The following is a 21,613-nucleotide window of genomic DNA, read 5'->3' as shown; positions in this document are numbered from 1 at the left end:
AAAGAAAACAATGCCATTTAAAGTAGAAATCTTGAAAACTAAACTATGAACTTCCAGTGTAGTGCCTTAGAGGGTGGATGGTAAATGCAATTCATTGCAATTTATCTGGAACACAACTTGCTTAGACTTTGTGTAGTACTCTTAGTCAGAGGTGATTAACCACCAATTTTAGAACACTGATAATTGCACAATGTTAATGCTTAATTAGTTGAAGGGAAGCACCTGTATTGTAGAGGAAGTGACTCCAAGATTAGACTCTATGCATTCAGATTATAACAAAAGACCATTTAAGTAAGCATGTTATTTATCTTTAGGGAAATATAGTTGCTAAGTTGTTGGACAGTCCCAACTCATGGGAAGTACAAGCAGTAAGTAACCTTTTGCATGTATATTTCACTGCTGGTTTTTAACCAGTAGATTCCAATGAAGAATGTTTGTGAGTTTTCCTGTCCTTCCAGCACAAAGGCAGGTTGGGTGTGCTTGGGACAATTAGATAGATCTATCACACCTTCAGTTTAATATGTCATGCCTTGCATTTGACATGTTACCTCTCACGAAAAAAATTCTTTTCACCTCCTAATTCTTTACTTCATCAGCTTTCCTGTATTCAAATGGAAGAGATTATTCTAAATACTTTCTTAACATCTTTCCTTTGCTGCTGCTTTCACATTTATAATTATCCTTTTAAGAAAGGATTAAAAGATTTAATCATGAATGGGTGTTGAATTTTGTCAAAGGCTTTCTCTGCATCTATTGAGATAATCATATGGTTTTTATCTTTCAATTTGTTAATGTGGTGTATTACATTGATTGATTTGCAGATATTAAAGAATCCTTGCATTCCTGGGATAAAGCCCACTTGGTCGTGGTGTATGATTTTTTTTAATATGTTGTTGGATTCTGTTTGCTAGAATTTTGTTAAGGATTTTTGCATCTATGTTCATCAGTGATATTGGCCTGTAGTTTTCTTTTTTGTGGCATCCTTGTCTGGTTTTGGAATTAGGGTGATGGTGGCCTCATAGAATGAGTTTGGAAGTTTACCTTCCTCTGCAATTTTCTGGAAGAGTTTGAGTAAGATAGGTGTTAGCTCTTCTCTAAATTTTTGGTAGAATTCAGCTGTGAAGCCATCTGGTCCTGGGGTTTTGTTTGCTGGAAGATTTTTGATGACAGTTTCGATTTCCTTGCTTGTGATGGGTCTGTTAAGATCTTCTATTTCTTCCTGGTTCAGTTTTGGAAGGTTATACTTTTCTAAGAATTTGTCCATTTCATCCAAGTTGTCCATTTTATTGGCATAGAGCTGCTGGTAGTAGTCTCTTATGATCCTTTGTATTTCAGTGTTGTCTGTTGTGATCTCTCCATTTTCATTTCTAATTTTGTTAATTTGGTTCTTCTCTCTTTGCTTCTTAATGAGTCTTGCTAATGGTTTGTCAATTTTGTTTATTTTTTCAAAAAACCAGCTTTTAGCTTTGTTGATTTTTGCTATGGTCTCTTTAGTTTCTTTTGCATTTATTTCTGCCCTGATTTTTAAGATTTCTTTCCTTCTGCTAACTCTGGGGTTCTTCATTTCTTCCTTCTCTAATTGCTTTAGGTGTAGAGTTAGGTTATTTATTTGGCTTTTTTCTTGTTTCTTGATGTAAGCCTGTAATGCTAAGAACCTTCCCCTTAGCACTGCTTTTACAGTGTCCCATAGGTTTTGGGTTGTTGTGTTTTCATTTTCATTCATTTCTATGCATATTTTGATTTCTTTTTTGATTTCTTCTATGATTTGTTGGTTATTCAGAAGCGTGTTATTTAGCCTCCATATGTTTGAATTTTTAACAATTTTTTTCCTGTAATTGAGATCTAATCTTACTGCACTGTGGTCAGAAAAGATGACTGGAATGATTTCAATTTAAAATGATTATGCTTGGCAACAGACCTAAGGTGAAGCACTGTTGTAGTTAATGTGTAAATGATAATGTGTGTGGTTGTGGAGATGGGTTTTTGAAATGCTCCTCTAAATGCAAGAATTTAAAGGAAATTGTACAGAGAGTTTGTACTCTTTAGCGGCTAATAGTCATTGAAAAACATCTCATGATATGTTGTATCTAAAGGGTAAATGACTACTTTAATGCAACCAGTAACTTTCTTGAAGACAGGGAGATAAAGGATACAATAGCTTCTCAGCAGGGGTTTGTGACTAGGCACTCAGTCATGTCTAACTCTTTGCAATCCCATGGACTGTAGCCTGCCAGGCTCCTCTGTCAATGGGGATTCTCCAGATAAGAAAACTGGAGTGGATTGCCATGCCCTCTTTCAGGGGATCTTCCCAACCCAGGGATTGAACACAGGTCTCCTGAATTGCAGGCGGATTCATTACCAACTGAACCACCAGAGAAGCCCCAAAATACTGGAGTGGGTAGCCCGTCCTTTCTCCAGGGGATCTCCCCAACTCAGGAATCAAACATGGGTCTCCTGCATTACAGGTGGATTCTTTACCCGCTGAGCTACCAAGGAAGCCCTCAGAAAGGGTTTAGGAGAATGCAAAATCCTTTCCTTCCTCACTGTTACTTTGAAGTTTATTTGGAATGATTAATTTTCCTGTGGCTTAATGTAAATTGAGAATTAAATAGAAACTGTGTTGCCTCACTGACTTTGCTTCCCCATTTTTCAAACTAAACCCATGGATGGATTTTCTAACCAAGTGCATTTGAAGTAGAATCAATCCTTTCATTTAAATATTACATGAAAACTGAAGGAAAATATTTTCGGTTTTTGTATTCTGCCAATTTTCAGAAAAGTTTTCTTTCAAAAGTTTAGATTGCAAAAATATTCAGTGTAATTATCTCCTGTTCCACTAATTGATAACCCTGCCACCTGCTAATTTTGGTATTTTAAACCAGTTCTGGGAGAGTCCAGGAGAAAAATCAATGTATTTGGCTCTTGCTTGTACCTCCAAAGCTCCAAAAGAATCTCACAAAAGTGCTTATATAGCACAATACAAAGCATCTTGATAAAACAAGAAAAATAATTCTACCTCCATCCCTTCCTTCCTTCCTAGAAGATGTTTGCTTTGTACCAAGGATTTTGTTAGGCACAATCAAGCACTACATGTTCAGTAAGGGATAGTCCCTATCGACAAGAAATTTAGAGTTAGACAAGTAGCTATAGTCTATTATTTACACCTAATTTTTTTCAACAGACAGGTTGGGACAAGATGCTAACATTACCATGGTACTGAGATGAATTTAATTTACATTCATGCAATGCCTGGAAGGATTAAAGTGTTGTACACATGCAGGAAATGCCCTGCTATTCTGAAAATGGAAAGAGGGTTAGAGTGAGGTCATCACCAGCTCTTTCATGAGGTGGATACTAACATTGTTCTCAGTATGCCCCATTGATGGGGTTAAATTGCCAGAATTGTTTAAGAATTTTAAATCTTTTGTGGTTCTGACCTTAATAAATGTTATTTTTTTCTCAAAAAGTAGAAACAACAGGTTTTTACTGCTTAGAGCAGGTTTTGAATTATATTTTGCAATTATATATTAGAAACAGGTTAGTTGAATTTGTCTTGGAAAAATTATCATTGATGAAATACTTTTAATTTTAAAATATAAAAGTTTATTTCTATCTATATTCTTCTGCCTTAAGGGGGAATGTTATTTAACTGCATGTGTGTTATTGTCTAGCCTGCTGTGCCAGAAAATAGCATTCTCTGAGTTGGGAAGATCCCTTGGAGAAGAGAAAGGCTACCCACTCCAGTATTCTGACCTGGAGAATTCCATGTACTGTACAGTCCATGGGGTTGCAAAGAGTCAGACAGGACTGAGCGACTTTTAGTTTCACTTTCAAAGCAAAAAAAAAAAATAACCTCTAGAAAGAGAAAGTCCAAAGACAATGAATATATACACTGTGAGATTCTGTCACAAAAAGTATTTTCTAGTACAATAATTATGATAATATTAATATAAGAGTAATGTGTAGGGCTTCCCTCTTAGCTCAGTCAGTAAAGAATCTTCCCACAATACAGGAGACCCAGGTTCTATTCCTGGGTCAGGAAGATCCCTTGGAGAAGGAAATGGCTACCCGCTCCAGTATTCTTGCCTGGAGAATCCCATGGACAGAGGATCCTGGTGGTCTACAGCCCAGGGGGTTGTAGGGGGTTTGTCTGCAAGTGTCAGACACAACTTAGCAACTAAACCATCACCACCACCAAGAATAATGGTCTGGATAATGATATGAAACAAAAAACAGAAGCAAAACCACACCAAATAAATGCATACTCTCATTTCTCATTTATAATCACAGTTCTCTCACATAAACTGAAAAGGTTTCTAATGTATTTTTATACCCTTTCCTTCCCTATATTGGGAAAAATTTTGTCATTTTAAGTGGTATATGGTGTACCACACAACTACTTTAACAAAGTGAGAATCTATTTAAATCAGAAAATTCTGCTCAAATGTGCTCAAACATTAGCTATTTCTCTTCTTGCACATTCTTTTATTGTGGAGGAACTTAGGGGAGTTTCCAATTCTTCATAATTCCTTGAATCAAATAATTTTGGTGCCCATTCAGCAGATGATGAAACTGAAGTATGGGGAAGTTGCTTCTCAGGGTCACAATCTGAATCAATGGCAAAGATAAGCCAGTTTCTGTGTTCAGTTTCTTGCTGGCCTATTGAATTGTGTTGCTTCATGGGAATCTTGACTTAGGAAGAAAAATGTCTTTTTAGAAAAATGTGTTAATCTGTATCCAGGCTGCACTCTGTCAAGATTTACTTGTGGTGGTTCAATCTACCCAAATTTGAAAGTGAAAATGTTAGACTGTCAGTTGTGTCTGACTTTGCAACCTCATGGACTGTAGCCTGCCAGGCTCCTGTGTCCATGGGGTTCTCCAGGCAAGAATACTGGAGTGGGTTGCCATGCCCTCCTTCTCCAGGGGATCTTCCTGACCCAGGGATTGAACCCAGGTCTCCTGCATCACAGGCAGATTCTTAACTGAGTCACCAGAAAAGCTCAAATTTACCTGACTTCAAAATGAAAATGAGGAGGGCAGGGAACCTTATAAATTAATCTTGATTGCCATGGCCACCTTGAAGATCTTCATGCCTATTTACTAAAATTTAGTAACTTATCCATGATTATGTCACAATCAGTGACAAAGAGCATTAAAATTTAGTTCTCTATTTCCTAGTCAACTGCTATGAGCTATTCTCTCATTGATGAAAATTTTAATTTCAAAGCAGGAAAGCGGTGGAGGGGCAAAGTTTTGAGTTGAAGGAATGCCTAAAAAGTTTTCCTGTCAAAGTAAGGAATGGGGTAGGAAAATGAGAAAGACATCTGCATATACATGTATTACAGTTACCTTAAGAAAAAATAGAGTTGTGAAATTAAAATGTAAAGGTTGAGCTCTTGAATTTTGCCTTACAAGTAAGGATATCTTGGGATGTAAATTAAATATGTTGTAGGAGATTGTTGAGAGAGATGGTAATTCTTTCAGTACTAGCATTCAGATGAGAAAACTACTTTTCTAATATGTAATGCAGGATGTATCTCTCTGGCTAGACATTTTTGGTCTTCAAAATGGTTTCAGTGGAGATTTGAACTGTAAGCAGAAGATTGCTGGAGAAGGGATAGGCTACTCACTCCAGTATTCTTGGGCTTCCCTTGTGACTCAGCTGGTAAAGAATCCACCTGCAATGCAGGGGACTTGGGTTTGATCCCTGGGTTGGGAAGATCCCCCGGAGAAGAGAAAGACTACCCACTCCAGTATTCTGGCCTGGAGAATTCCATGGACTATATTGTCTATGGGGTCGCAGAGTCGGGCACAACTGAGCAACTTTCACTCACATAGTAATATTATGGTTGCATTTATATAGCACTTTAAAAAATTGTGGTAATATAACAAAGTATGTCATAAAGTATATAATCTTAACCATTTTATTTATCTATTTAAGATTTTTTGGTAAAATATGTGTAATATATAATTTATCCTCTATACCATTTTAAATGTACAGTTCAATAATGTTAAGGCTTTCCTGGTGGCTCAGTGGTAAAGAATCCACCTGCCAATGCAGGAGACTTGGGTTCAATCCCTGGGTTGAGAAGATCCCCTGGGGAAGGAAATGGCAACCCACCCCAGTATTCTTGCCTTGGAAATACCATGGACAGAGGGGCCTGGTGGGTTACAGTTTGTGGGGTCACAAAAGAGTCTCACATGACTTAGCGACTAACCAACCAACAAGCTATCAGGAATTTTAACTATAATCACATAGTTGTGAAACAAATCTCGACTTCTTAAAATTGTTTTTTTTTTTATTTTTTTACACTTTTTATTTGGGTACAGTTCATTTACAATGTTGTGTTATTTTCAGGTTTGCAGCAAAGTTAATCTGTTATACATATATCCACTTTTTTTTTTTTAGATTATTTCCCCATATGAACAGAGAAACCTGGTGGGCTATAGTCCATGGGGTCGCAAAGAGTCAGGCATGACTGAGCAACTAACACTTTCACTTTTTCCCATATAGGCCATTACAGAGGTAGGCTTAGGGTTAGGTTTACAGAATACTGAGACAAGATCCCTGTGCTATATAGTAAGTTCTTATTAGTTATCTATAATAGTGTGTATGTGTCAATCCCAAACTTTTTGATCTAACAAAACTAAAATTCTATGCCCATTGGACAACTCTCATTTCCCCTGCTTCCCAGACCCTGGAAAACATATTTCTACTTTCTGCTTCCATGAGTATTTAATTCTTCTAGATGTTGTTGTTTAGCCGCTAAAGTCATGTCCCTCTCTTTTGTGACCCCATGGACTATGGCCTGCCAGGCTTGTCTGTCCATGAAATTTCCCAGGCAAGAATACTGGGGTGGGTTGTCATTTCCTTCTCTGGGGGATGGGGGGGAATCCTGACCCAGGGATCAAACCCAAGTCTCCTGCAATGCAGGTGGATTCTTTACCCCTGAGTACCAGGGAAGCCCCAGTTATTCTAAATACCTTGTATATAACTGGAATCATAGCATTTGTATTTTTGTGTCTTCCTTATTTCACTTAGCATAATGTCCTCAAGTTTCATCCATGTTATTGCACGTGTGATCATTTCATTCTTTTAAGTCATATAGAACTTTTAGCCTTTCAAACTGGTATTCATATATATCAATGAATTTTCTGCACACAACAATAAGATGAAGACAATGCTATTGTTTTTTGTACACATTTTGCCCATTTTTGGAGTAATTTTACATATAAGCAATCCAGCAGCTTTACTTAATATATGACCTAAAATAGATGTATGAGAAGATAGAGAACTACATATACTTAGAAGTTAATGAAAAACAAAAAAGAAGATTTGACCAGAAATGTAACATGGTTCTAGTGATCAGACTCATGGATTATTTAGTTTACATCTTCAACAGTCAAATGAAATAAGACATTTAGAATAGTCATGTAATTTACCGGAGGCCACACAGCTCAATAATGTCAAAATGAGTGTATTAGTTTTCTGTTGTGCAACAGTTGCCTCAAATTTAGCAACTTAAAACAACATCCATGTGTTAACTCACAGTTCTGTTTGTCAGGAGTCTGGAGAAGCTTGACTGTATTCATAGTCTTACAAGGCTGAAATTGAGGTGCTGTTCAGGGTGGGCTCTTATCTGGAAGTTCTGGGGTAGAATCTGCTCATGAGCTTGTTGACCTTGTTGACAGGATCTGGTTCATTTCAATTGTAAAACTTGTATACCTGTTTCCTAGCTGGGCGTCAGTCCAGGGCTGCCCTTGCCTTCTAGAAGCTACCCACATTGTTTGACACAGCCCTCTCCATTTTCAAACCAGTAATGGTGTGTTCTGTGATTTTCTTTGTTTTTAAAGGGTTCACGCAATTAGATTGGGTCCACATAGATAATCTTGAAAGTGAAAGTGAAGTTGCTCAGTCATGTCCGACTCTTTGGGACCCCATGAACTGTAACCTGCTAGGATCCTCCATCCATGGGATTTTCCAGGCAAGAGTACTGGAGTGGGGTGCCATTGCCTTCTCCAGGGGATCCTCCTGACCCAGGCATCAAACCCAGGCCTCCTGCATTGTAGGCAGACGTTTTACCATCTGAGCCACAATCTTCTTTCCCATTAATTCAGAGTCATCTGATTAGTTATTTTAATCACATCTGGAAAATCCCCTTTGCCATGTAACATAACGTAATATCTCATTACTTTCATAGTTTTAGCAATTAGGACTGGAAATCTTGGGATGAAGGAGAATTTTGGAATTCTGCCTACCAAACTCAGGTTTAAGTCTTAGTGCTTTCCACTGCACCACACTGAATATCTAAGATTGTTTAAAGTAGTTTTATTTTAATATGGGTTGCTAATATTTATACATGTTGAGCAAAATTTTAAGATTTTAAATCAGCAAGAAAGTTGGCTTCTGTATTTATCATTTGAATGTATGCTTCTGGGTGCTTTTCCTAATCACAGATTCATGTTAATAGTGATCAGCTTCCTAAAAATTTTATTCCTAATCTCTTCAGAATTGTGATGTTAACAACATATTTGTGAATTTTCTGATTGACAAACATGAAACGTTAATTCTTGAAATCATCATGGGATTATGCACATACTAATAGTTACCAATGTGATTTCTTTTGCTAGATATGAAAAATATTATTTTGGCTAGTTGTAACACACATACTTAATGCTGGCACTAAAGTTCCCATTGTGATCATCATTTAAGATAGCCTGTATGATGACACAAAGTAAAAGACGGTAGTCTTTCAGAAACACAGCAGTATTTGCAGCAGATTATAATGAAACCTTCCCAAGACAGTGGAGCTTAATAAAATTTGTCCCCAGGAATCCTAATACTTTGAAGGTATTTCCCAATGGAAGGGTTCTATGATCAAGTACTATGCCTAGCAGATAGTGAATCTACTCATCCAGCTAGCTGGAGTAAAACATTCATTTCAGAAAAAGAAAGAATGGAATTAATAAACCCCAGTGTTCTTAACCTTCAAAAAAATAAGTACTTCAATAAAAAGGAAGAAAGTTATACTGGGGCAGATTGCCAGACTACAGCATTTAGAATTTATTTTGTATGCAGTCAGGAAGTATTGAAGAGCAAAAGATGAATGGTGAAAGGGATGTTTCGCCAAAATTCAGAGTACAGTTGATGTAGAATAGATTGGAGCAATGAGAACCTGTTGAACATAACCTGGGCATGCAGTGATAAGGGCCTGAAGTAGGGTGTTGAAAACAGGAGTGGATAGAGATGGAAATTTGCAACACATATTACAATGGAATAAAAATATAGGAGACTGAAAATGAAGGGAGAGGTGGAGGGAGAATCAAAATTGCCCTCAACTTTATAGTTTTGGCAACCAAAAGCCTGCTTATGTTACTGATAAAACAAGGGAGTGGGATTTGAGGAGGCAAATTCTGAATTTGTGTTGCCAGTGGAATGTATTCAAATGTGAATATTAACTTACCATTCTCTTCATCAAACTTTTGAACAGTGACACATTCTTTGAATTCAAGAAAGCCTATATTAAATTGTGTTAGGAAGTGTACTAATTTCATTTTTTTTTTATACAAAACTCTCCAGTTTTCCCAGCACCACTTATTGGAGACTGTCTTTTCTCCATTTTATATTCTTGCTTCCTTTGTGAAAGACAAAGTGTCCATAGGTGTGTGGGGTTATCTCTGGGCTTTCTCTCTTATTCCATTGGTCTATATTTCTGTTTTGGTGCTGGAGAAGACTTCTGAAAGTCCCTTTGACAGCAAGGAAGTCAAACCAGTCAATCTTAAGGGAGATCAACCTTGAATTCACTGGAAGGACTGATGCTGAAGCCGAAGCTCCAATATTTTGGTCATCTGATGCAAACAGATGACTCATTGGAAAAGCCCCTGATATTGAAAAAGATTGAGGGCAGGAGAAGAGGGTGTCAGAGTTTGAGGTTTCTGGATGGCATCACTGATGCAATGAAAATGAAATTGGACAAACTGTGGGAGGTGGTGAGGGACAAGGAGACCTGCGTGCTGCAGTCCATGGGGTTGCAAAGAGTCAGACATGACTGGGCGACCGAACACCACCACGACCATACTGTCTCATGACTGTAGCTTTGTAGTATAGCCTGAAGTCAGGAAGAATGATTCCTTCAGCTCCATTCTTCTTTCTCAAGATTGCTTTGGCTATTCAGGGTATTTTGTGTTTCCATATGAACTGTGTTTTTTTTTTTTTTGTTGTTGTTGTTCTAGTTCTGTGAGAAATGCCATTGGTAATTTGATAAGAGTTGCACTGAATCTGTAGATTGGTTTGGGTAATATAGTCATTTTCACAATGTTGATTTTTCCAATTCAAGAACATGGTATATCTCTCCATCTGTTTATGTCATCTTTGATTTCTTACATCACTGTCTTATAGTTTTATATATACAGCTCTTTTGTTTCCTTAGGTAGATTTATTCCTGGGTATTTTATTCTTTTTGTTGCAAAGGTGAATGGGATTGGTTCCTTAATTTCTCTTTCTGATTTTTCATTTTTAGTGTATAGGAATGCAAGTGATTTCTGTGTATTGATTTTGTATCCTGCAACTTTACTATATTCACTGATTAGCTCTATTATTTTTTGTTAGTATCTTTATGGCTTTCTATGTATAGTATCATATCATCTGCAAACTGCTCCATGTAAAAGAATGAAATTAGAACACTTCCTAACACCGTACACAAAGATAAACTCAAAATGGATTAAAAACCTAAATGTAAGGCCAGAGACTATAACAGTCTTAGAGGAAAACATAGGCATATCATTCTTTGACATAAATCACAGCAAGATCTTCTATGACCCACCTCCTAGAGTAATGGAAATAAAAACAAAAATAAATAAATGGGACCTAACTAAACTTAAAAGTGTTTGAAGAGCAAAGGAAACCAAAAGTAAGATGAAAAGACAACACTCAGAATAGGAGAAAATTAACTGCAAGTGAAGCAACTGACAAAGGATTAATCTCCAAAATATATAAACAGCTCATGGAGCTCAATATTAGAAAAACAAATAACCCAGTCAAAACATGGACAGAAGACCTAAACAGATATTTCTCCAAAGAAGACATACAGATGGCTAATAAACATATGAAGAAATATTCAGCATTGTTCATTATTAGAGAAATGCAAATCAAAACTAGAATGAGGTATCACCTCACACTGATCAGAATGGCCATCATCAGAAAATCTACAAACAATAAATGCTGGAGAGGATGTGGAGAAAAAGAAACCCTCTTGCACTGTGATGGTAATGTAAATTGATACAGCCACTGTGGAGAATAGTATGGAGATTTCTTTAAAAAGTAGGACTAAACTTTGCATATGACCCAGCGATCTCACTACTGGGCATATACTCCGAGGAAACCATAATTGAAAAAGACACATGTATACATGTACCCCAGTGTTCATTGCAGCACTGTTTACAATAGCTTCTTTATATGGAAGCAACCTAGATGTCCATTGACAGATGAGTGGATAAAGGAGTTGTGGTACATATATACAATAGAATATTTCTCAGCCATCAAAAAGAATGAATTCAAGTCAGTTCTAGTGAGGTGGATGAACCTAGAGCCTTTTCTAGAGTGAAATGTCAGAAAATGAAAAAAACAAATATTGTATATTAACGAATACATATGGAATCTAGAAAAATGGTACTGATGAACTATTTGTAGGGCAGCAATAGAGACGCAGACACAGAGAACAGACTTGTGGACACAGCGGCAGAAGGAGAGGGTGGGATGAACAGAGAGATAGCATAGAAACATACATTACCATTTGTAAAATAGATAGCCAGTGGGAATTTGCTGTATGACGCAGGAAGCTCAATGGGTGCTCTGTGACAATCTAGAGAGGTGGGATGGTGTGGGGCATAGGAGGGAGGTTCTAGAGAGATGGAGACACACGTATATCTATGGCTGTTTCATGTTGATACATGGCAGAAATCAACACATCATTGTAAATAAATTGTTCTCCAATTAAAAATAAATTAAAAAACAAAATTCTGTCTGGCTGTGAAAAGATACAGTTTAGAAGGGGGGATATTTAATTAGGTTTACTCTAAAATTTACTAAGATTCAATGATACTATCAGTGTTACCAATGTTCTTTTAATCAGAAAGGAAAGAGCCTGCTAAGAATTCATCATATACCAAATTTCTGTTCTACAGTCTTTGTTATTTACACTAAGACATTTATTAGAATTCAGTCAGTTTATGACAAAAAGTAAATGTGTTTAAAGGTGTTAACAACCAGGCCTAGAGCACATTTAATTTAAATAGGGAGCAGAGTCAAGCAAATTAAGTATAAAAATAGCTTCACTTTTATACTGTCAAGTGAGTAGTCAACCCCAAAATTGTCTATCACATCAGATTTCTATTTTTATTGAAGGAAAAGTAGAAATTCAGCATTAGCAAAGGAATTAAACATCACTATTTAAAATTATTGGTTCGGGAAGATTCCCTGGACAGAAAATGGCAACACACTTCAGTATTCTTGCCTGGAAAATTCCATGGAGAGAGGAGCCTGGTGGACTGTAGTCCTTGGGGTCACAAAGAGTCAGACATGACTGAGCATACACACAATCATAAGATTAAGGCTAAATATGAATTATTCTACATGATCCTTGATATAATATGTGACCCTAACAAGGGTTATTTTCCCTCGTCCCATGAACACCCTTATGTTAAAGAAAATTTCCTTAACTTTCCTAACTCTAATGGAATGATGGTATTGATGCTTTTAATATATTCAAATTTAAGTTTTGGATATGCTTATAAGAACTGAAAAAGGGAGTAAATGGTAATGGAACGTACATGATCTTGACTCTGGTGTTTTTTTTTTTGTTGTTGTTGTTGTTCCTTGTGTTGAAATTTTCTGGAGACTTGATGAGCCACACTTTATTTATTTTATTTATTTATTTTTTCATTTATTTTTATTAGTTGGAGGCTAATTGCTTTACAATATTGTAGTGGTTTTTGCCATACATTGACATGAATCAGCCATGGAGTTACATGTGTTCCCCATCCTGAAGCCCCCTCCCACCTCCCTCCCCATCCCATCCCTCTGGGTCATCCCAGTGCACCAGCCCTGAGCACTTGTCTCATGCATCCAACCTGGACTGGCGATCTGTTTCACACTTGATAATATACATGTTTCGATGCTGTTCTCTCAGATCATCCCACCCTCGCCTTCTCCCATAGAGTCCAAAAGTCTGTTCTATACATCTGTGTCTCTTTTTCTGTCTTGGATATAGGTTTATCGTTACCATCTTTAAATTCCCATAAACCAAGAGCTGATTGGAGCCCAGTTTAACATAAGCAACATTTTATGAGAGTTACCATAGTGACCAGGTTCCAGTTATCAACTTGAACAATTTCATATATGATTAATATTAACCACCCATTTTCATGTATAGCTTTTTCCCTGGTGCTGGATTGGTTGCTACTGCCTTTGATCTGGTTGAGAATACAATCCAGTGCAATAGTTAGACAAGTGATCAGTTTGCCAACACTGAAAGAAGATGGATTTAGGTTGCTGTGAGGTCAGAGTTTGTTTCTCCTCATAAACACTGAAAGGTCAGGTAGAGTTTAACTACTGTTGGCATCCTTGAAATGTTGTAATAAATGTCAGACCTTAGAGATTACTATGATGCAATTAAAAGTCTTATTGTTCTGAAAGAAAGATTCTTATTTAATTTAATAAGCATATTGAAAAAAGTAGCACTTTACAGTCAGGTAAACAACACCTTCAAAGCTAATGTCATACTCGGCTATCTTGGCTTCTAATGTAGTTGAAAAAAAAAAGACACATTTAGGACTATACAGCGGGGTTTTAAGTATCAGCGATGACTCTGAAAAGTGAATCCCAGGTCATGGCTGACAACTCTCACTTTGGGAATCCAATTGCAACAATCTTTACAAGTCGCTGCTAATACCACACTTAACTGCCACTATAACTTCATCAATTTTCTCAGTTTGCCCCAAAATGTTATGAGTGTTTCTTTAAAGAGTAGTAAGCCAAACTTTCATTTAAGAGGATAATATGATCTTGTGATTCCTTGCTAAATATTGTGCTAACCGTATGGTTTATATTAAATATATCGAAGGCTCATGAAATCACTAATAATTCATTAACAGTATTTTTTCTTTGAAATAAAATTACCTTTCTCAATTCTTAGTCCTTGATACATATACAAATAGCTGATCATACAAAATGAAAATAGCTCCAAGTGAAATTTCATAATCTTAATGAGCAAAGTATCAGTTACGTTACTACAACTTGGAATGGATATCTTACAGACTGTGTCGTATCTTGTTGACACCAGAAGACCTACTGAATTTCTTTCTTAGGGACCTGTCAACTCTACAGAGTTTGTAAACTCTGGTGGTAATCCACTTTAACTGCAGAAAAATGAAATACTATTGATACATATTTCAATTTGGTTTATTCTTTAATCTCAGGAAGCTTTGTTACTATTTCATTTCTCCTGAAGAAGTTTACAGAATGAATGGTAAAATACATAACAGGATAAATTGTGTTACAGAATGACCTGGACCCAGAGAAAATCATGATTCTTTGGTATAATTTCCCTCCAAACCACCTATAAATGTTGACTTTATAAAAATGATGCTTTCAAAGATTTAGCTGAGCTGTTTAATAGGAATTTTGTTATTTGGGGGATTGTTGGCCAAGGTCCATAAACTTTTGTTAATAGTGTTCTTGGGTGATATATCCACTGAGTCATTTGGGTGGAAACTTTAAAAAGGGCCTGTTTTATTTTACAGAGTACAAATAACCTTGTAATTAAACTGAAAACAAAGCCAACAGGCAATTATCATTCAGTTAAAGAGTAATTACATGGTTATTTGTGCCCTGTAAAATAAATCATTACATAAATTAGTAATGCAATTAATATTTTAGCAGAAACAGGGTGCTGCAATGATGCACCTTTCAACCTATGCTGATTAAATTGTCATCCAAATAACAATTTTCTAGTTAAATCACCACATGTTTATTTTTTCTTGATTAATATGTAAACATCTGTCTGATGCTAATAAAGCTCTTAAAGATAAGTATGGCAAGATCATCTATCAAGAATAAACTTTTCCAACTTTCTACAGTGTCTTCCATAGTCTTTACTCATGTTGTCAGGCTTGTGTTCTTTGAAAAGTAGTGCAGGAACTTTAGTGCTAGGGATATCTTACTACTGTGGATTATTTGGTCTAAAAGTAGGAATAAATCTATCTTTTGGAATGCTATTGATTATAAAGCATCTTCACAATCTTGATTCTAATTAATTTGCTCTAGGGGCACAAGTCTTCTTTCCACTAGTATAATCAAAGGAAACTGAATATGATTTTGCTTATTGATAAGTTTAAATAAGTTTGGAAGTATTCATCACATAATCATACTAAAGAATTAATCATAAATTTTAAGTAGCAGGTCAAATACACATCTCTATCACTACACCTTAAGCTCTTCAAAAGCAGAAGAAACTATATTCTAGTTTCTCACAATATATAACTGAACAAATAGACCAAACCCATTGCCATTGTCAAGCTTACATTTTAACCTCTGTAACCCTGATTCCTAGTTTCAATGCCAGACACAAACTGAATGGGCACTTAGTGCATGTTTGTTTATTGGATGTTTGAATAAGCTATGCTGTCATCGCAACATCAAATCATGAGATTGACCATGAAATTTGGAAAATAACTGTTTAAATCTCATAGCTTCCAAAATATACTGTCAACAACTGGCTCACGGACATAGAGGGAGCATCAGAAAAAGAGCATAAAGAGAGCATAAAGCTCAGCGATTGTAAGCATAAAGACAGCACTGAAACTTTTATGCTGGGTGAGTACAAACAGTTATCAGGTGGGCTTTAATCAAGTTAGTAGGCTTGAATTCTGATAAATAGAAAGACATAGAGAAGCACTTAGAAAGTATAGACTTCTCTGTAGTTTATTGCGTAATTAGGCAAACAATTTTGAAAATTTCCTTCCAACACAGTAAAAGGTGGTGTGAGACTCCATAGCCAGATCTGGTGTTGTCTCCCCTGTGACTATTAAAATAAAACTCAAACATTATAAAGGATTTCCCTGAAAGACAGTAAATATTATAACAGAAGACGACGACTGACTATATAGGAGTAGAGTGTCCTTAAAATGATGAACCTATTTGCAAAAGCAGATATACAGACACAGATGTAGAGAATAAATGCATGGATACCAAGGGAGGAAAGGTGGGGAGGGGATGAACTGGGAGATTGGGATTGACATATATACTCTACTATGTATAAAACAGGTGACTAATGAGAACCTTCTTAATAGCACAGGAAACTTTACTCAGTACTCTGTGGTGATCTAAATGGGAAGGAAATCCAAAAAAGAGGGAATATGTAGAGATGTGTATATGTAGAGATGATTCACTTTGCTGTTCGGTAGAAACTAACAAAAATATATTCCAATAGAAAAAAAAAGAAAATACAGATTTGAAGATTACTCAACAAAATAACATGCCTTCTTCTAATGACTGGATATAACCTGACTAATATTGTTTAGTGATCTTGGAATCCTTTAGGACATTTAAAGTAAATAGGATATCTTTCTTCTCAGTATTAGGAAGAGTTAGGAAGCCATAAACAGGGCAAGGGCAAACAGAATAACAACACTGCATTAAATACAATAAATTATGGCCCAAACTTGAGTAGAAAGAAGGAGAAGAGATTCAGTTTATAAAATTGAAACATTAAATGAGAATAATGAATATTTCATACTAGATTGATATGCAATATTGATGTATAATAAAAAGAAATAGCATCAGCATGGCAAATGAAAAATGAACTGGGTAATAGTACCTCTGTGTAAGGTCAAGGTTGTTAAAAGTTGTCTTCATTTAAAAGCAGAGTTTGTCTCACATTGATGGAGCACTTTATTACTGCAAAGTTGATAGAGTGAGATTTAACTTAAATTTCTTTGTGAACAAAAGTAATTTTTGGAAATGTTCTCTGTTCGAACCTTATAAATTTTTGTGGCTTGGGTTATTTAATGTAGTATTTTACAGTATTTTATGAAAATCCCTATTATTTAGCTTTGTAAACTACATTTCTACTAAGAAACAACAGCAATATTTTATACAGTATTAAAAATGTTGAAAATATTTGAAATATATTGTATGACTTGAGAATGACTTGGTCCTAATGTTCAATGACTTATAAGTCTCCTTATTGTAGTGACAGCTTCCAAATAATGTATTCCATACACTGACTGTGTTAGAGTACAAGATGGAAGCCTGATACTGACTTTCTATTTCCTTATTTTATGGATTAGCATTTATAATTGCAATTCCTGAACCACTCACACCAGGGTAAAGAATGCAAATAGAATAAGTTAGGTTAGTGTTTTAAGTTTAGCGTCACCTTACTTAAAAATACCAAGCAATCTGTGAGAAAATACACTCTAGATTACAAATGTGACAGGTTTCCATAGTAAAGTCACTCCAAGTGAGTACACTGCTAGTTATACAGCTTTGTTTAAATACTAGGTAGGAAAAAACCTACTGAGGGTAGGGGATCTTTGTTCCTTGTGGGCTCCTAGAAGCTGTGGAAATGTTAATAAACATCAGGTCTTATTCTACATTTCAGCTTTCTACCCCTCACCTCTGGCATGCTGAGCAGAGAGTTAATCACTTCACATTCTGTACCATCTTAATTCCATGAGTCCCTATCTCAGTTGCATGTATAAATACTAGGGATCAAGTATAGCTTTAAGAGCAGAAGGTGACTTTGGGTTTCTCACACCAGGTAAGCTGCATTGCAAAGTGCTGGCTTATAAATAGAATCTAAGCTAGAAATTGATCTCTTATGGTTTTAAAGCTTGCCATAACTATATTGTAAAGAATCTGCCTGTCAGTGCAGGAGACACAAGAAATGTGGGTTTGATCCCTGGGTCGAGAAGGTTCCCCGGCGTCGGAAATGGCAACCTACTCCAGTATTCTTGCCTGGGAAATCCCATGGACAGAGGAGCCTGGTGGGCTACAGTCCATGAGGTTGCAGAGAATCTTGACAGTCTTGAAACAACTGAGCACACATACATATGTTGGGAAGCTTAGTAGAAAGAAAAGTATTGGTCTTTTAGTAATAAATGAAAATAGTCTTTAATATAAAATTCTATCATTCTTGACAATTAAATAAGGTTTAGGTGGATGTAGCAAGTGGTGGCATTTCCAAAGAGTGTATTTTAACCTGATCTTTGTCTTTTTCTCCAACAGTTCAAGGCCCGGCAGGCCTCCTAAGCGTTCTTTGGGAGTGTTGCAAGACAGTGCTCGCCTTCTGCCCCATTCAGTCCCAGGACTCTTGTCACCAGGACTTATCACTCCGACAGGTAATAAAATCCATCCAATGATCAGCCTTGTCTCTTCATACTGCCCAACATTTGAAATAAACTAATATTGATCTAACTGCCTTGTCCTTCAGAGCTTTTCAAGCTCTATTAGAGGTTACATTATTGAATTTTTGAATATTCATGAAAACAGTTTTGTTACTCCAATGACTCAAATCAAATGGACATGACTTAAAAATTAACTGTCACTTCCTTGTAGGAAATCTCTTTCACGGCCTTATTGTGTGTATGTATGTGTGTTTTTGTATATTGAGGGCAGAGATTGGGGGAGGGTGTCACTGGCCAAACTAGTATTTTCTCAAAGCCTCTGATGGGATGTACTGTACTTGCTTATTGATATGTCTCAATGATATTTTTTTTGTTTTTAAAAGTTCTGGGCATATGTGTATCTTTTCTATGTTAATATTCTAGGATAAAATGTAGAAGTAATATGTATCATCCCTGGTAACACATTATGATTAGACAAGAAGAAAGTGCAAATAGTCATTGTCTTAAATAATGATTCACTGTTTTTCATCAAACACTGTGATAAACACTACTCCCCTAAAAATACAAATCTCATAAATTAGCACCGAACATTTTTTGTTTTCTAAAAAAAGAAAAGCACACAAAACACTTAAACTTGCTTGCTATTTCTCTAACTGAAGCTTTGAAAATCATTAAAGCTAATATATGGTAGAAAATGTATTTAATGATAGTATTATCTTTATATCTTCAATGATACAAAAAATTAAAAAACAAACACCTACTGTGTTTTGGGTATTAGGTCCTAGGTAATGCAAAATTAAATGAATAGCAGTCCTTGTCACATAAGTTCATGTAAACTAATAATTTCATTGAAGTATGATAGAGACTACAAGTATATATAAAGTGCTATTATATCACAGAATGGTAGTGACTAAACAATTTGTTAAGTTGGGTAATGCTCACAGAGATTTGAGCTATGACTTATAGGCTGAATGTTTCACAGATGGATAATAGGAGGGAAAACATCCTCTGAATGTAGAATGTAGATGTACAATGACGCGAAAAAGCCTAGTATCCTAGGGGCAATAGCAATTAAGTGGCAGAGACCATAGGAGAGATTTAAAATGGGAGACTTACAGACAATACAGTTAAAGTGGGAAAAAAAAAAAGTTTGTGAAGCTATCATGTTCAGCAGTTTAGGATTTTCCCTGGGCCAGTGGTTTTCCAAAGTGTCTTTCAAGCACTTTCCTTACTGGCTTACACGGAATTGCAGAAGTACTTCTAAGTTTCCCAATTCTGTCTCAGAATTTTACATGTTCTATTTCATATAGGATCTTGTTCAAATTAAAAAACAACAACAACAACAACAACAACTCTTATATGTAGAAGGACCACTGATAAGTAAATGAGTAAATGCTGTAAAAACAATTGCTGTTGAGGGAAAGTAGCAATGAAGGGAGAAATACCGAGGACCTGAACTAAGGAAAATTCAATAGAGTAAAAAAGAGATTCAGAGCTGCTTCATAATTAGAATTATTCACACTTGATACTTGATGAAAATAGAGAGTGAGAAGATGAAGTCTAGGATGATTCATGTTATAAGTTGGATGATAATGTCATTAGCTAGGATAGAGAATTTAGGAAGAAACTTAGGCTTTGGGGATTAGATAATAATTTTTTAGACTTTAAATATTTGTAAACAAATTCTGATACAAGAAGAAAGCAGCCCTTCACATATAAATGAATATAGAGGGGATAACATATTATCCCCTGAAATATATTATCATGGATGCTTAATAAATCTATTTCTTGATTTAAAACACATTCAGTTCAGTTTAGTTCAGTCGATCATTTGTGTCTGACTCTTTCCGACCCCATGGACTGCAGCATGTCAGGCTTCCCTGTCCATCACCAACTCTGAGAGCTTCCCTGTCCTTCACCAACTCCGACTCATGTCCATTGAGTCGGTGATGCCACCCAACCATCTCATCCTCTGTTGTCCCCTTCTCCTTCAGCCTTCAATCTTGCCCAGCATCAGGGTCTTTTCCAATGAGTCAATTCTTCCATGAGGTGGCCAAAGTATTGGAGTTTCAGCTTCAGCATCATTCCTTCCAATGAATATTCAGGACTGATTTCCTTTAGGATTGATTGGTTTGATCTCCTTGCAGTCCAAGGAACTCTCAAGAGTCTTCTCCAACACCACAGTTTAAAATAATCAATTCTTCAGTGCTCAGCTTTCTTTACAGTCCAACTTTCACATCCATACATGGCTATTGGAAAAACCATAACTTTGACTAATGGACCGTTGTTGGTAAAGTAATGTCTCTGATTTTTTTTTCATTTATTTTTATTAGTTGGAGACTAATTACTTTACAATATTGTAGTGGTTTTTGTCATACATTGACATGAATCAGCCATGGATTTACATGTATTCCCTATCCCAATCCCCCCTCCCACCTCCCTCTCTACCCAATCCCTCTGGGTCTTCCCAGTGCACCAGGCCCGAGCACTTGTCTCATGCATCCAACCTGGGCTGGTGATTTGTTTCACCATAGATAATATACATGTTTTGATGCTGTTCTCCCGAAACATCCCACCCTCGCCTTCTGATTTTTAAAGCACATTGACAGAGCCTAAAATCAGTTCAGTTCAGTCGTGTCTGACTCTTTGCAACCCCATGAATTGCAGCACACCAGGCCTCCCTGTCTATCACCAACTCCCGGAGTCTACCCAAACCCGTGTCCATTGAGTTGGTGAAGCCATCCAGCCATCTCATCCTCTGTTGTCCCCTTCTCCTCCTGCCCCCAATCCTTCCCAGCATTAGGGTCTTTTCCAATGAGTCAACTCTTCCATGAGGTGGCCAAAGTATTGGAGTTTCAGCTTCAGCATCAGTCCTTCCAATGAACACCCAGGACTGATCTCCTTAAGGATGGATTGGTTGGATCTTCTTGCAGTCCAAGGGACTCTCAAGAGCCTTCTCCAACACCACAGTTCAAAAGCATCAATTCTTTGGCACTCAGCTTTCTTTGTAGTCCAACTTTCACATCCATCCATGACTACTGGAAAAACCATAGCCTTGACTAGTACCATATAAGTAATCAGATCTATGTCCTAATCAAAGATGTGTCCTGTGTAGATGAAAGAAAACAAAGGATTTTATAATTGCCTTGAAAGTAATGTACTCAAGTAAACTTTGGTACCTTATTTGTTGAGAAAAACCTGTAATATA

The 21,613-nt window shown here is 36.5% G+C and overlaps 1 protein-coding gene across 1 annotated transcript in view; it reads left to right on the top strand.

Annotated features, from left to right (window-relative positions):
* DACH2 (dachshund family transcription factor 2) overlaps positions 1-21,613 on the top strand; it is a 798,949-nt gene that overhangs the window by 283,107 nt on the left and 494,229 nt on the right. Inside the window, exon 3 of the mRNA XM_043897104.1 lies at positions 18,287-18,399. Coding sequence (XP_043753039.1) covers positions 18,287-18,399 — 113 coding nt within the window. The remainder of the gene's footprint in view (positions 1-18,286; positions 18,400-21,613) is intronic.

The sequence above is a fragment of the Cervus elaphus genome, chromosome X (assembly GCF_910594005.1).
Source record: "Cervus elaphus chromosome X, mCerEla1.1, whole genome shotgun sequence".
Lineage (NCBI taxonomy): Eukaryota > Metazoa > Chordata > Mammalia > Artiodactyla > Cervidae > Cervus > Cervus elaphus.
This window is presented reverse-complemented; position numbering and strand designations above follow the sequence as displayed.